Genomic DNA, 12226 nt, shown 5'->3' on the forward strand with positions numbered 1-12226 from the left:
TTGGGTGACTTGAGTTACAACAAAAACATCTTTCAAAGATAAAAAGTGTTTAATTTAGCTTTTGCTTCGTCCCTTTTCTTTGATTTTCCTCAGAGTCTTAGGGTGACACCAAGAATCTTCCGCACGTGTCATCATTTTAGTATTTCACCTTTTTTTTTTGCTTTCTTTCCTGCCAGCTGAGCTGACTCTGCTTTCCTAGAAGCATAGTCTAATAATATAAAAAAAATATAATTATTTTTATTTGTAGATAAAAGAATTAACTGTTAATCACAAAAGCCAAGTCAAAATAAAATTTTTATAGATGCATCTTCGAGGAACACAGAAGGAACCAACCTTAGTTGGCTGGGACCCACACCTGCAGTGACCTGCATCTTCAACAGACCCTTCCAATATTTCTCTGTCTCTTTCTAGATAGTCAAATGTTTTATTGTGAACCCTCTACTTCAGACATATTACAATCTGATAACCCCCTTTGGGGTTGACTTTTCATGATCATGATCAGATGAATTTTTTACTAGATGAACGGTTCTGATTGACATGGTATACTGACTACGGTGCAAGTGAGTAACACAGTGGCGAAGCTCTTCTCCTAAGATTGCTGATAAATTGGTGCGCCTCAGCAGTCTATGGCTTTCCTGTCTCTTTTGTTTCCATGGAGAAGCGAAGCTGACTGTGTGGAAGAGGAGCTTAAGCGAAACTGAGACTGGTGAGAGTAGTTTGTTTTTTGATTTTGAGAAACTACTGTTTATGGTCACAAATGCATGTGCTTTATCTTGTTATTTCTAATCTATTCATCGTTGTTTATGGGGGGTTATTGTTCAAATGTTCAGATGCTTTTCTATTTGGCTACTGATTATGCTGGTGGTGATTTGGAAATGATTCTTAGGAATTTTTATGATTAATTGAATTGGGGGAAGATGTGATTTTTAGTGTCTTTTGAGCGTTTGGTTTTTGTGGATCTTATATTTAGGTTTAGCAATAAAGAGGTATTGGGGATCTTTAATCATATTTAGGGTTTTTTTTGGTGGAATTTTATGTTATTGATGAGATTGAATTCCAACTGAATAGAAGGGGTAGCTTTGTTGTTGATTTAGGGTTGATCTCAGGAATACTTTTGTGTATGGAGATTGGATTTTCTGATTGTAATAAAGGAAAATTTTCTTTTCGGTCTCATAGGTGAGGGAACTTGGTTGGTGTAGGTTAATGGGTATAAGGAAACTTGATTGTCAGCTAATTGAGCTTTTTTCTTTTAATGTTTATGTTGGTGGGGATACAATTTGCTTTGCCTCAACGTTAATCCCTGATTGGGCGGGGGTGGAAATCCCTAGGAATTCCAGATTGAAATAAGGAAAATTTTCTTCAGCGGATTTTATGGGTGTGAAGAAACTTAGTTGTGGTGAGCAAATTGAATTTTCTAAGACATTTAGCTCCACATAAATCCCTAGGCTCATGGAATGGAAATTCCCAAGCATGTTGGTGGCCCCTTCAGTGCCATTTATGTCATGTTAGTGTGGTGATTCAAACTTGGTCTCTTCTAGTTGAATGATTTGGTCCAAAGCCGACTCAACTTCTCGCAAGGGAAATTGAGATTCGGTGTTGGAAAATCTTAATCATAATGTAAGATTCAGGGAAGAAAGTTTCCAATTCCCGTATCAGAAAATTAATATCAGTTCACAATTCAATTTTCTAATTGAGGTAATGATCTCTTTCTTTTCTAAATATTATAATTATGTTTCATTTTTTTTTCCCTCTTATTGGTTGCTTGAACTTTTCCTTACTTTCTCTCTGCTTGATCTTAGTGAAAAACCTGATGCCGGCAGCAATTTTTGTTTTTGTCAAATTTCAGAGATTGATTAATCTTTGTTACTTTCAGCTCTTTCTTGCATCAACTGTCGATACATTCTAAAGGACTTAAAAATGGATCTCAGAGAAGGATTTTGTCAGGGAACTTGGAAAAAATCTTCATCCTCTAGGAGTGAATTTGAGAAGGGTCAGCCTTCCACTAATTTTAGTTTGCAGCAACATCAGCAGAAGTGGGAAGATCCCTCCATGTTAGAATATGGTATTAGGATGGAATCACCATTTTCGGAGTTAAACCAACCATCTGGAACCCAATCTTCTCCTCCTTCCAATTCCAATGAGCAAATCAAAATTTCAGAGCTGGAAGAGAGGGAGATGAGCGAGACACTCGAAACCAACAAAATGCAAGACTGGGATCCACAAATAATGCTAAATAATCTCTCCTTCCTAGAGCAAAAGATCCATCAGCTTCAGAATTTAGTGCAAGTAATAGTTGGCCAGAGAGACCAGGTGCTGGGCCAACCTGATGATCTTGTTACTCAGAAACAGCAGCTTGTCACTGCTGATCTCACTTCAATTATTGTTCAGTTGATCTCTACTGCTGCTGGTCTTGTCCCTTGTGTCAAACACGCACTTCCTCCATCCACTCCTATCGGACAGCTTGGTTCACTAGGTATTTTATCCTCTGGGGCAGGCCTTAATGATGCTGTTCAGCGACAAAACAGTGGACACAGTAAAGTTTCTGATCAGTCCACCCATATGGATCATCGGGGAATTGATGGGACTGAGCAAAACAACAGTAACGAACAACTTGAACTGAAAGATGAAGAAGATGTCGATGAAGGAGAGAACCTTCCATCTGGTTCCTATGAGATCTTGCAAATAGAAAAAGAAGAAATCCTTGCTCCCCACTCACACTTCTGCTCAATCTGTGGAAAGGGGTTCAAGAGGGATGCTAATTTACGGATGCATATGAGAGGACACGGTGATGAGTACAAAACCCCAGCAGCTCTTGCGAAACCTAACAAGGAACCCAGCTCCGAGCCATTGCTTATTAGGAGGTATTCATGCCCTTTTTCAGGTTGCAAGCGTAACAAGAATCACAAAAAGTTTCTGCCTCTAAAGACTATTCTCTGTGTCAAAAACCATTACAAGAGAACTCATTGTGACAAAAGCTTCATGTGCAGCAGATGCAACACCAAGAAGTTCTCTGTTCTTGCAGATCTGAAAACGCACGAGAAGCATTGTGGCAAGGACAAATGGATCTGTTCCTGCGGCACAACATTCTCGCGAAAAGACAAGCTCTTTGGACATGTTGCTCTGTTCCAAGGTCATACTCCTGCCCTTCCTCTTGATGAATCTAAAGGATCAGCTGGGTTGTCCGATAAAAGGGGTTGCAATGAAACAACAAAGAAGGTTGAAAATTTAAATTTCAACTTTAACTACAATGCTCCAGGTGAAAATGGGATCCAGAATGCTATGGATGTGAAAGCAACAGTTGATGATCCTTCTAGTTATCTCTCACCACTGGGCTTCGACGCATGCAATTTTGGTGGGTTTAACGAGTTCCCGCAACCCCCATTCGATGATAGTTCGTTCTCGTTTCTCATTCCAGGTTCGTGTAATTACCGCCAGAAAACTGCAGAGGAGTCCAGTTTTAACAATATTAGCTGATGGTTGGTAGGCATTTGCGTCTGCTTGTTTCTGAGGTCCGAACTATAAGTTGATATTTCATTTGATAGTTGAAGTAGGTTCATGTACCTGCTAACTCTACAACTTCAATAAATGTTTTTCTTAGTCATTAATTTATGGATAAAGTTGATAAATTGGTTGTTTTGACAAATCAGTAGCATTTGTACAGTTTGTTCGATCGAATTATTTGCAATTTCTTCATGCAGAGGTTAGAGTGTTAGACTGGATGGGGGGTGGTTTAATGCCAGATTACACTAGGAGCTGCACCATTGTTTACCAGGATTGACACACCACAATGAAGTACATTTTCACACAAATACTAAAAATATATGTGCACTATAATTTATAAATGGGGAAAAGAACTCATATATTTTCCTTTTATGTGCCTTTTTCAAGTACACCCCAGCCACTTCTGCTCCACCACAACTCAAGTTCACCCAGCTCCAGCCTCCTTCAATTGAACCACCGCCGCCGCTGTCAAGTGAGGAGAGAAGGAGGGAGGGAGGGAAATTTTTTTGGGGAATTTAGTGAAGAATGGTAGGGTCAAGTGGGAGTGTTGATAAATTAGTTTTTTTGCAAGGTTAGTGGAGTGCATTTAATAAAGTCAGGGGTGTAAATAATGCTAGTGCTCATCTATGATTTACACATTTTACATCAAAGGGAGTCTTGATGAAAAGTTTCGAAAAAATTTGAGGACTTTGGTTTGACTTATGATAGTCAAGAAACCTGAGTTCAAAGGAGAAGATCAAGAATAAATTTTTTGGATCAGGGCTGTCACAATTTAGGAAAAATGTCAACATATGATAGATTAATCTCAATCTTTTCTTAGTTTATGATGTGAGTTATTTGAAAGCAATGGATAAAGAACAAAAAATAAAATTAAGTTACATATGTAAAGAATAGTCAGGGCGGATCTACCCTGGTTTTAGTGGGGGCACATGTCCCCACTGGGTCCGAGAATTCTAGTAGAATAGGTATATGTAAAAATAAGGATTTCTCCATATATATATATATTATATTGTCCCCATAACCGAATTTTTTTTTTCAATTTTGTTTGTCTTCATTTATGCATCATCCAATAAGAAGTTGACAAAGGGGTTCTGTATTCAATGTATTTCATTGAATATACTAAGAAACTAAGAAAGATTGTTACTTATTCAATTTATTCGTCTAAATATTGCAACTGCATTAATTTTGAAGTATAATTTTTTTCACAAGTACAGAGTCACCATGCATTTCATGATTTTTTTTTCACTTTAATTTTGCTTTATAATAAATGAGAAATTAATCAAATTTTCAGTAAATAGCTCAAAAAATTTCGGGAACGCTGCCCTCGAACCCCCGCCAACCCCCAACACAATGCTTGGTGGTTGGTGCAATTTTTTCAGATGGTTATGTAGTTTGAAGCATAGAAATTGAATCCGGACAAAAGAATATAATGGGAGAGAAGTAAAATCCAGAGAGAAGACCTACAAGTTTTATTGTGAAACCACTACAAACTTGTAAACACAGCACAACCAGGTGCACAGAAGCAGCTCAATATGACAGTATGTAACTGCTACAAAATTGTGAAATACCCCTCGTACTAAAAAGTATCTTCCCCAGAAAGTTGTATAGCTAGAGAGTCAATCCTGCTTGTTACGAGAAAGCCTTGCCCGGTGTCTTAAATCAGCTCTCTTCCATCTAACAATCAGGTAACATAAGGAAAAGAGGGTGTTTATCTGCAAAACAAAGATAGCAGATAAAAATGGGTGGCAAGGGGCAGCAGATAATAGAATCAGCGAACAAATGATTGCAAATACCGACCAAAATTATCAGTGCAATGACTAGAAGAGGTCCAGACCAAAGAACTGAGAGAAAAACGCCTTGTGGGTCGAAATAATTCTGGGTTGCAAAGTTCCTCCAGTTGTCCCTCAGGATACCATTGAGCCTCTCAGCAAGATATACTCCAGCCACTGCACCGATTTAACAGAGTATATTAGGATGGTCAATTATTATTCAAATCCAATTATAACGATTGAAGTCGCGTAGGGTTTTGAGGAGACATTCATAAAAGTGAATGAAGTATATCAAAAGTAAACATATGAATGTGCGTATATCATATATGTGCCTGCATTCTAGCAAAGCCTAAAAGAAAACCAGAAATGTAAAGAGGCTCTAGTGGTCCAATTCACTTCCTACAATAAGTAGTAGCCACAAAAGGTATCTTACTATTGATCTTGATTAACAGTGGGGATTAAAGTGATGCTGTACCCTAATGTGGTAGATCTCGTGGACTTACTTTAAGCAGCCTTCTTCTTAATCAATGAGTATTCAACTGGTTTTTCAACCCTAGACACCATTAGTCTGGCTTCAATTTTACTGCTTTTAGTATTTACTTTCCCGCATCTTGCCTTTCTTTTTATTTTCTCTAAATGCAAAAGAATATTTTATTAAGCGGCACAAAGAGAGCACAACTAGAGAAGACTATCCTGTTTCTTGCTGCTGTAATTGTTTTTACTGTGTCTACTATTCTGTGTAAAATTTTACATTCCACAGAAAAATATTATGTACAAAAGTCCTTCTACCCCTACACCTTCTCAGAGTGAGGCTATATGCGAATCCCTATTGGATATTCCCCAATTATAAGAAACTGCAACATATTAAATTCCTGCAATTAAGGCTCTAACACGAGACTCCCTAGCAAGAAGGAATCCGAAGTGAATTCAAAACTTCTTAAGCAGTCACTATGATGCATATTATGTATCCTACCCATCAGTAATGGGTGATCAAAATCTGCTGATTGTCCTTTTCTTTCTTGCTCTTATTTTTGGAGAATTTAAACGTTGTGATTCCAGTTACTTCGTGCCTTTTGTTTCTTTTTCACAAATGCAGGCCTGCTGGCACTTCTTACCTTATTTTTTGGAGAAAGCCAGTTACTTTGCGCTTTTATTTCTTTTCCACAAATGCAGGCTGCAGGCACTTCTTACCTTAATTCTGTGCATGAAGTTCTCTTAGTTTGTTAACATGCAAAGCCTTTTATTTACAGTATTAACTAAGACTAATAATGAAAAGAAAGCCATTGCCTAAAGCAGTTGAAATGCATTATATTATATATGAAATCATGTAAGCATCAAGTAACAAAAACCATGAGATTTTGTTAAGGAAAGAAACTTACATGACAGAAGGAATAAAAACATCTGGAAGTTGGTATTCTTCCTTGAAATTATAGTTACTATCAGTAACACCAGATGGAAACCCAGTAAGCTCATTAACCAAGGCTCCTGGTAAAGCAAGCGAGCAGTAAATCCAAGACCAAATTATATATCTAATACAAAAAATCCAATCCAGTCAAAATACTGAAGAACATTTTAATCCACATTTAGCCATTGTTACATATGGCTTTGATCTGACAGATGCCCCATATTCTACATAAATGCTTCACATAAGCAAGGCAGAAAAGGAAAATTTCCAAATAGTCCTCAATCAATTGTTTCCAATAAAAAATACAGGCAAAAAACAAAATTAATTTCATTTTTTTTGCAATCTAAAACACTCTAAACTGAATATCAACTAACAGTATAAGTTTTCTACCAAAAACAATACATAGATATGCAATCTAAAGCATTACAAACTGGATATCAACTAACAGTAGAACATTTCTACCAAAAACAATACAAAGATGCCACATTGCACTAGAGGAAAAATTAAAAGAAAAAACAGATATACCTTCCAGTCAATGGCATGGAAAAAACCAATGAAGTTCTCGTAGGCAGGTCTGAGGCCAGAGCGGAGCTCCACGGATAATTTGTCTACTAGATCAGCCATTTGGTTCATGTGTTCTTCCAAAGCCGATCTCAGCTCGTCCATTGTTGCCTTTGCTTTGCTGGTTATGATCTGATAGTGGTTAGATTCAACTGTAGAGACCTACACGAGGACAAGCCCCACCAAGACCACCACTTGATTCTTCTAGACCTCTTTTGGTTCACCAGACCCTCCAAAAAGATCTTAAAAAAATTATCTATAAAATTATTAGGCTTCTTCTTTCAAATTATCTAAATTCTACTTCCACCAAAATCTAGAAAGCCAAGTTTCAAATACATGAATCCAATCAATACCTGTCACCCAATCAATCGGCACAGAACATTTAACGAACCCTACCTCTCAGGAAATACCCAATGCGGTAAACCATAAAACCCATGAATCAAATTATTTCGGAATAAAGACTTAGAAAGTATTAGATTCAACTATTTTGAATTCAAATCTCCAACAAGTTTCTCGAGAAACAAATACAATAAAAAGAAAGTCAAACATGGTATTGATACCTTGGTGAACGACGCGATTGGAGAGGATTGCGGGAGGATCTGTGTTCTTCTACTGAATATGAAAGCCACCCACAGAGAGATCGTGAATTGGAGGAAGGTGAAATTCAGCGTCTCCAAGTACGTTACTTCACGAAGACTGGAACTCGTTAGATAATGTGGGCTCACGTCAGCCCTGCTGATAACAAGTTACCAGCACAGTTATGACTTATGTCCATTCCCGGCCCAAACTTAGGCCCAAATAAGCTGGATATTGTTTGTTCGGCCCATACGTTTTTGAATCACATCAAGATGTGGTTTTTTTTTACCCTTTACGATTGTATTATTGAGGTAACAACCTCAATCCTTTACTCTTTTTTCATTGATCGAGAACCACACCGCATAAATTTGCCCTTTAAACATACGATATGAGTCAAAATCCAACACGTAAATACAAGGATAGTACTCTTAATGGGATTCAAACTCAGAAACTTTCAAGTACATACGATTTGACCCTAGAGAGATTCATCATTAAGCTGTATAATGAGATGACTTTCATAGCAACTAGCATTTGTAGAAATACGGAATAAAAACAAATAAAGAGAATACAATCCCTTAATGCCACATTTTTTCGTCATATAGAAAGAGAATATGGAACTTCATAGTTGATTTATAGGAGAATTGAAGATTTGTTTTTCATATAATCCATTAGTATATATTCTAGAATTTATTTCTTAATTAAGAAGATAATGAGAGCAAAAAATAATAATAATAATAATAGAAGGGAAAAATTAGTTAATGGGTCCGTTTCTAAGTGTATTGTGTTTTGGCCTCCTATGGTGATGTGCGGGTAGTTTCGAAACCGTTATGAGGTGACTTACGATGACAAAAACTATGACAAAGCAACCATTGTCTGTGTTGTCATCGAGGGTAGAGGCTAATGTCTATCAATAAAAATTATGGCAAAAACTAAGAATAAATGAATGTTGAAAGTCTCTTATAATTAATTTTATGTAGACGGAGCTACAAAATTGATGAATGTGTTAGAAAACAAAGTATCAAAATCAATAGTACTAACATATACATATAAATCATATACAACTCCAAGCAGAAGCGGTAAGCAAACACCTATCTTGCCATCGAAGAGAGAGAGCTCTTCCATCATCTCTTTCAAAAACTCTAAACCCACCATTATTAATCTCTCCATGGCCGAATTGAACCGGCCGGTAATGTGACCTAATTTTCAACAACAATTTCGCTTGCATAACACATTTTGTACTCAATTTAACTCCTGAAAATCCATGATTCTCCATCCTTCCTTTCCATGTCTCCATCTTCTCATACCTTGGACAGCTTGCGACGTCCTCGTCCTTGTCGTAGTTGAGCATGGTTTTGATTTCCTTTCCTAAGTGGTTCCTCTCTATGCTCAACCTCTCCGCGCTCTCTACGGGGAGGCAATCGTGTAGGGTATCGAACATGGCAGCGAAATAATGCAAAGACTCCATGAATCTTGACAAGAAGCTTCGCGTGCTTCGATTACTATCTTGTTCCACCAAGACTACAATTGAAGGATTTAGTGAATATACTGATTTCAATGTGTCTGAAATCTTCAACGAATCATCTAATGTGTTCAAATGGAACACCAAATTCACTGCCACAGTTTCGTTCTTCTTTTTTCTCAAGTTGATGAGTCTAGAACCTCTCAATAATCCTTGAAATTCAAAGACTAGATTGCGGAACCCTTTCGCGAAACTTACTAGCCTGTTTTCAGTTTCTTGTAATTCCTCGATGCTTCTTCCGAATCCAGTTATTCGAAGGGAAATTCTGTTACCATTCGTTGCTTTCTCAGAAAGAGATTGAATGAGGGAAGGCCATTGGAAACCATACGAGACTTCGAAATCAATTACATGAAGGGCGCAATTATTCCTCTCTTTCTCGTCCTCGAATGCTTCAAATATAGCTTGATTCACGGTGAAATGAGCGAATTGGTAGTATGGAGAGACCCTATAGAGATATATGAATGCCAAGAACTCTTCATCATTTGTTGGTTGTTTCATGATCATGTCATAAAATGGAGATTTTCTTGTTAGTAGCCTCGCCGCTAAGCCATCTGCAAAATAGGCGGCGACTCTTTGGACTGAATCACCGGTTAGCGACACAGTTTGGTAGAGCTCGTTGAGTTTCTCCAAGGTGGAGACGACGTTGTTTTCATCGACAGCCGTGGCGGTTATGAGAAGCAAATGGATCAAGTGAAGACCTTTTCCTTGATCTTCATGATGCTGGTGATGATCAACGACTAATACTCCCTTGTCTCTTCTTCGGTCTAATTTCTTTAGCATTTGTTCTCTCATTTGGAGAAGACCAAATATCTTCCCCTCACAACCCTCTAATGAATTCAAAGATGATGAAACCACCCTTCTCTTTCTCTTCCTCATCCTCTTCTCGGCAGCTGCGCCACTAGAATCAGCCGTAACAATAGCAAGACTAAGATTCAGAAGCTCCTCCTCCTTATCATCTTCATCCTCATATTTGATGTCCATTTTTGTTTTTGTTGGAAGTACCAAGAGATGGAGAGAAGAATAGCTAATGAGGCATTTTATGGGAAGGAAGAGGAATATAACTCATAGAAATTCCTTTGTGTTGCTACATGGGAATAGGGACAAATAATACAAGCAAGAAATGATGATATATCTATTAATTATATAAAAAGATAATTATTTAATTAATAAGAGAATTAGGGTATCTTTTTATGCCTTCAAAGAGAGGATATATATTTATATATATATATCCTATAGGTCAAGAGAATATATACATATTTGGACATTTTGTTTTTTTAGAAAAACAATGGAAACTTCGTTCGGTAGTTCCGGGAGAAGGCAAAAGAGAACATATGAAATGGACAAACAAGAGCGTGGAAATATTTATGAAGAATATTACACCTAAAGTCCTCTTTAAGTTTTTGTCTTTTTTCTTTATTGTATACCTTTCTAGAAGATGCCTTTGTTTTCCATGAGTTGTTGCATTGTATGAATCTATGCATAATGTATGTACCCTAGGGCCCGCCAAGAATATCCACTTAATTTGGTCTAATATCTCTTTTTCTTTTATCTTTTTCTTTTGTATATGGGAATTTTCAATCCATCTTTCGGATGTGCACTGGGTAAATTCATGATCCCCAACAATAGATCGCAAATCACACGTGTCAAGCAAGCATACGGAAAATTCAATATTCAAGCTTGGAATACAAATTGAACCCACAACCTCAAAAAAAAAGAAAAAAAAAAGAAAGGTATGCACCGCCAATCTAAACAATTTGGTCTAATATTTCGTTTGACCAATCCAAACAATTTAACTTTTAATTTTGACATGAAAATTTACTACTCTTGGGACGGCATTTTGTTCATGTCTTGTAGTAGGGTTGGAATTACATATATATATAGCCAGGCCCAGGGCAGTTTGTTTTTGTGTATGATTGGAATAAGTAGGTAGGTTTGTCAATTACATTGGAGTAGCCGTTTGAATGAGTCCATAAAAATGGAATGCTTCGAATCTATCTTCATTTGGTTGTGTTTATGGAAGACATGTGGACACTTTAATAATCATAATAACAATATATAATTTGTTTTCATTATAATTTAATTTAATTTTTTTCTTTACATTTGTTGTTCACAAGATGCTTGCCTATGCACTATGAGGTTGACACATGGCAAGTTTTGTGACACCTAATTAATTAAGCAGATTTGATTTAAGGATCTCCTAGTAATAATTAATTAGGTCATCTGTTTAGTTGACATGCAACCCACCAAACCATGGGCTGGAGGGTTAGGTTCTACAAAATGGTGTATCATCATTAATAATTAATCTGAACTCGCCATCACTAAACGAAGGTGAGACTTATATTCTTCACTTTGTCAACTAGGCCACCAGCCTGATTATCACAAACTTAGACCATTACTAAAAGAAAAATCATTTCGGCCTCTTCTAATTATTATTATTTTTGCATTTGAAGGATATGTTCTCTTTATTAACCTCAATTTTCCTCCGTTGAAAGGTATATATTGAAATATAAGCATTTTTTTTGTGTTAAAAAAGTACATATTGAAATAACTTTTTTTGAAAATCAAGAGTAGTTCAGATGACACTCATGTCATATGTGTTATGTCGTAGAGATCTCAATTTCGAGCCTCTCCATCCCCTTCCCCTATAATCAAAAAAAGAAAAAGAAAAAAATTATTTTTGATGGAGTTTTCGAGTATAATCATGTTTGTCTCATGACATCCTGGCAGGACAGCCTCTTGTTTAATTAGTTGTCAAATACAATATTTTTTGTTTCTTGCTTTTCTTTTTTTACTTATAATACAATCTGTTTTTCAAACATGATTTTTGGGACAAAATAAGATCCATTTTTTTTTCCTTGAGACTTTTTGGAGAATTATTGATCCCATCGACACTCC

At 36.8% G+C, this 12226-nt stretch overlaps 3 protein-coding genes across 7 annotated transcripts; 1 reads left to right on the forward strand and 2 right to left on the reverse strand.

Moving 5' to 3' along the window:
- The first annotated feature begins 553 nt into the window (after window positions 1–553).
- Window positions 554–3643, forward strand: LOC119996514 (protein SENSITIVE TO PROTON RHIZOTOXICITY 1). The gene is made up of 2 exons (XM_038843179.1): window positions 554–706; window positions 1874–3643. Exon 2 carries the CDS (start codon window positions 1918–1920, stop codon window positions 3472–3474), a length of 1557 nt encoding a protein of 518 aa, XP_038699107.1. The 5' UTR covers window positions 554–706; window positions 1874–1917; the 3' UTR covers window positions 3475–3643.
- Window positions 3644–4862: 1219 nt separating this feature from the next.
- Window positions 4863–7955, reverse strand: LOC119996516 (transmembrane protein 18). 5 transcript variants are annotated; one of them, XM_038843183.1, is made up of 5 exons: window positions 7797–7955; window positions 7201–7357; window positions 6650–6755; window positions 5299–5447; window positions 4863–5213 (listed from the first exon to the last, which is right to left on the reverse strand). In XM_038843183.1, the coding sequence occupies exons 2-5, from the start codon at window positions 7339–7341 to the stop codon at window positions 5118–5120; spliced, it is 492 nt and encodes a 163-aa protein (XP_038699111.1). In that variant the 5' UTR covers window positions 7342–7357; window positions 7797–7955; the 3' UTR covers window positions 4863–5117. The 5 variants fall into 5 exon arrangements, with proteins under 5 accessions (XP_038699111.1, XP_038699113.1, XP_038699108.1 ...); XM_038843185.1 differs by having other exon boundaries at window positions 7201–7368; XM_038843180.1 differs by having other exon boundaries at window positions 7201–7478.
- Window positions 7956–8754: 799 nt separating this feature from the next.
- On the reverse strand, window positions 8755–10475 carry LOC119996517 (GRAS family protein RAM1-like). The gene has a single exon (XM_038843186.1). The coding sequence runs from the start codon at window positions 10310–10312 to the stop codon at window positions 8864–8866; it is 1449 nt and encodes a 482-aa protein (XP_038699114.1). The 5' UTR covers window positions 10313–10475; the 3' UTR covers window positions 8755–8863.
- Between the last annotated feature and the right edge of the window lie 1751 nt (window positions 10476–12226).

The sequence above is a fragment of the Tripterygium wilfordii genome, chromosome 4 (assembly GCF_013401445.1).
Source record: "Tripterygium wilfordii isolate XIE 37 chromosome 4, ASM1340144v1, whole genome shotgun sequence".
NCBI lineage: Eukaryota > Viridiplantae > Streptophyta > Magnoliopsida > Celastrales > Celastraceae > Tripterygium > Tripterygium wilfordii.

Excerpts from the sequence above, each read along its gene's own strand:
- LOC119996514 (XM_038843179.1), top strand. The coding sequence starts at position 1,918 with ATGGATCTCAGAGAAGGATTTTGTCAGGGAACTTGGAAAAAATCTTCA.
- LOC119996516 (XM_038843183.1), bottom strand. The coding sequence starts at position 7,341 with ATGGACGAGCTGAGATCGGCTTTGGAAGAACACATGAACCAAATGGCT. Across the intron at positions 6,756-7,200 it reads TCCATGCCATTGACTGGAAG|GAGCCTTGGTTAATGAGCTT; the intron begins GTATATCTGTTT and ends TTGCTTTACCAG. Across the intron at positions 5,214-5,298 it reads TCATTGCACTGATAATTTTG|ATAAACACCCTCTTTTCCTT; the intron begins GTCGGTATTTGC and ends TTTGTTTTGCAG.
- LOC119996517 (XM_038843186.1), bottom strand. The coding sequence starts at position 10,312 with ATGGACATCAAATATGAGGATGAAGATGATAAGGAGGAGGAGCTTCTG.